Source organism: Sinocyclocheilus rhinocerous, unplaced genomic scaffold, assembly GCF_001515625.1.
Source record: "Sinocyclocheilus rhinocerous isolate Xijiao unplaced genomic scaffold, SAMN03320098_v1.1 scaffold285, whole genome shotgun sequence".
Taxonomy (NCBI): domain Eukaryota; kingdom Metazoa; phylum Chordata; class Actinopteri; order Cypriniformes; family Cyprinidae; genus Sinocyclocheilus; species Sinocyclocheilus rhinocerous.
Genome location: NW_015630288.1, coordinates 688,230 through 692,114, shown reverse-complemented (window position 1 = coordinate 692,114; position 3,885 = coordinate 688,230). Strand labels below are relative to the sequence as shown.

The following is a 3,885-nucleotide window of genomic DNA, read 5'->3' as shown; positions in this document are numbered from 1 at the left end:
CTTTCCTGGTGGTGATGTTGTGGTTTTACAGTGATGTCACTGGCCTGCTATGCATCCACAGGGAGACTTCCACCACCCACTGATAGGTAGCCATTCCTCCGATGACCTCATCAAATCAATGATAAATACACACAGAGGAGGCCAGAAGCCACTGCAGAGGTGCAGTTTTGTACGTTCCCTTGTGAAAAGTACATTTTAGCATATAGAAAAAGTACTTATCATGAAAATAATATACTTAAGTGAGAACTTAAAGGGTTAGTTCACCCAAAAATGAAAATTAGCTTATGTTTTACTTACCCTCGAAGCATCCTATATATGACTTTCTTCTTTCAGACGAATCCAGTCGGAGTTATATTAAAAATTGTCTTTGATCTTTCAAGCTGTTTAATGGCACTCAGCGGGTGTTGCAGTTCAACAGTCCACAAGTCGTCAAATAAAGCTTGTGCATTCATAATAAAACGTGCCGCAGACGGCTCCGGGAGATGAATAAAGGCCCCCTGTAGCGAATCCATGAGTTTTTGTAAGAAAAATATCCATATTTCAAACGTAATAAACACTTTTCAAATTTTTGGACACAATTTCATTTTAATTGCAATTAAATTAAAATGTATTATAGTTTACGTTTTATTAAATGCAATTAGCTGAACTTTAGATTGCTTTTTTGATCCACTTAAGTAGGACTTAATTACATCTGTATATGTAATTTCATAATTACTTCAAATTATGAAATTACAAATTGTCTTTGAAATATGGTTCAAGTACTGCTGAATGTACTGACAAGCATTCGTAACTAAAATATACTAATGCAATTTCTATTGAAAACTGCATAACATTTATTTAAATATTTGTAATTACACATTTGTAATGAAGCTGGTATATTTGTTACATTTAACTTTGCTATATTAGCTTTAAATGTAATATCAAATAAAACAAAATTATAATAAGCTTTAAAGTTCATCAAAATTAGTGTTCTGTTAAAATGTACTTTAAAGCAAACTTTTAAATCACGTTTTAAAGTTGTACTTAAGTGTGTTAAGAAGAAAGAGTGCTTTCTTTAAGTACAGTTCAGTGTAAAATACACTTCAGTAAAAATGCAAATTTGTGTTAATTTACTCACCCTCAGGCCATCCAAGATATACAGTAAGTGACTTTTTTTTCTTAAGTAGAACAGTAGAGTAGAAGAAGAACAGTAGATTTTTTATTTTTTTTTAAATCTGAAACCATGGTCCTAGGTCATTCATAAAATGCAAGTCAACAGCTGCCGTCACTTGAGAGTCATTTTACTGGGTTATTTTTAATATTTTTTACCCAGGTGCCGGGTAATTTTTCAAATGCACATTCAATACAATTAAGCTCATGTCTTTTTCACAAGGGTTTCCTGTCCATTACACTAGTGTGTGGTGCTTATCATTTTGGTTGAAGGCTTTTTGCTTTACATAAACATGTAGAAAAGTGCATGCCTTGCATTTAGGGGAAAAAAAGTGCCACCTGCGGTTGCAATGCTTGGAAATGCAATATAGCTTTATTCCCTTAAGGGACCAGATCATACATGACACATCAACAGATCTCTTGGTCAGATGCTTCGTTATTTTTCCGTGTGGTTTCCATAGTGGCTCCAATTACATGTATCATATTCCATATGGTCAGGAGAATGGGCGAAACATGGTGTCCTTGTCTAATGTCATGATGTGTACGGCTCTTTTTTTCAGTGAGGTTTGATAAAATCATTTCCGTAGTACACATCACATGATGCAGATCAGGGTAGACATTGTTTTCAGAGCTGTCCACCTGCAGTGTGACTCTAGCAGACAAAACAACATTAATACAAACCACATGCTTCATCCTTAAATGAACTGCAAGATGCCATATAATAGGGTTATAAATGAGTACCAGTCATTTTGTCAAGGCATGTTGTAGACATATCTTGGCCTTTGGCTCTGCATGTTTACAGAGGGACAAACAGAAAAAGGCATGAAAACATTTTTTTTTTAAAGAAAGACTATCAAGGAATTACAGGGAGAAAATCAATTTCATTTTCAAAATCCATCAAATTTGTTATGCTGTATTTTTAGGTTGTTAACTTTCAGGCTGTTTTCTCAGCTGGGAGACAAGCTACTGTAAAACTAGCACAATAAAGAGTTATGCTAGACACAATCTAGCTTGAAAATAAAGTAAATGGTAAATGTGGTTGTGTGCCATTCACAAAATTGCACTGATTAGTAAGTAAATGATGACAGAATTTAAACTTTCTCAGTAAGAATCTCCTATAAATTCATAAGAAATTTGTCACAAAAGACAAAGCAGTATTTAAACATTTAGAAAAGTTTAAAACGCCTTGGAGTTTGACGGTTTGATGACATTTCTTGTGCTATATTCATTCATTCATTCATTCAATTAAATCTTCACATAAATTTTGTCCAACACTGGTAAACGTATATGTTGTCTGTCCCCAGACATGCCAGTCTAAAGTGTTTGACCTCTCTGATGGAGTGTCACAGTACGCCTGGTTCCCATGTCGAGAGACTCAGGGTATTTCCTGGTATCCCCAGTATTGGTTAAAGGTAAGATTTTTTTTTAATCATTATTAAATCAGAGATTTCAACTTTAAATATGATTCATGGTTGTTAAAATACAGTACAGAGTGTGAGCTGTTGTGGCATGCAGGTTTATTAAGTATGTTAGGGTGAGACACTACAGGTACATTTTGAACTCATAGTTATCACTGTCACATTATGTAAGGGAAATAGGAGCAGGATCTAAATGCAGCTGTTTTTATTAATTTAAGGAAATATATACTACAATGCGTGCATAATTATTAGGCAAGTTGGTATTCTGATCATATTTTTTTCCCCAAGCACATTTGACCAATTCCAAACCACATCAATCGTAATAACTACTTTTAATCTTGTATTTAATCATTCATAATTGATATATAATTGTCCATGTAGGCTGGAAGTGAAAAAACGTCTCAGGTTACTTATGTAACCATGGTTCCCTGAGTAGGGAACGAGACACTGCGTCCTCTAGGGGTCGCTATGGGGAATGCCTCATCATGACCCGTGTCTGAAGCATACATTGAAAAAACACCAACAACACGTTGGCCGACGACAGCCATGCCGTCACTACCGGTGCGACTATAGTATAAATAGGCACCGGGAGAACACATCATCCATTTCTTCGTCTGAAGCTTGCGTCCAAAGCATGGAAAGAAACCTAGAGGACGCAGTGTCTCATTCCCTACTCAGGGAACCATGGTTACATAAGTAACCTGAGACGTTCCCTTTCATGGGAACTTCGAACTGCGTCCTCTAGGGGTCGCTATGGGGAACGGTATACCCATGCCACCATGCTGAGGGGAGTGCATGCCAGAGCCATGGCGAGCACTAAGTACCAACTTTACCATATTGCTATGGGAGTTGCCCCTGGGACGTTAGACGGCTGTCAGTGACATTATTCCCTATGGCCAAAGGCCTAGGCTACATACCCCAAAATACTTACCTGTTAGGGCCAGACTCCTGGGCCCTGGGTAGAGCTCAAGGCTTGGAATCAGGAATAGATTCCTTTAAGGGAATACGACCAAGAGCCTAGAATCATACTAAGTCTTGGCCTGTCACACAGGGGCTACTGCACGCTCTGCATATGCTAAAGGAACTGTCTCAACAGACCCCTAGTAGCAACACCCTGTTAAAGTAGGTATCCAGAGGATTCATAGGTGGAGTGGGGCCAAAGGCGGAACCGGGGTTTTAAACAACTCAGAAAGAGCACAAGGCTGCTGCGCGTAGCTCTTACCATACAGGATTTTAGAAAAGAACGCAGAGTACTAGCGTGCAAACTTACCACAGTGTGGATTTTAGAAAGTGTACAAAGACTTCACATGCACACTTA

General features: G+C 37.7%; 1 protein-coding gene across 1 annotated transcript in view; it reads left to right on the top strand.

The window, feature by feature from the left end:
- LOC107739977 (pappalysin-1-like) overlaps positions 1 to 3,885 on the top strand; it is a 154,651-nt gene that overhangs the window by 92,962 nt on the left and 57,804 nt on the right. Inside the window, exon 12 of the mRNA XM_016552243.1 lies at positions 2,454 to 2,561. Coding sequence (XP_016407729.1) covers positions 2,454 to 2,561 — 108 coding nt within the window. The remainder of the gene's footprint in view (positions 1 to 2,453; positions 2,562 to 3,885) is intronic.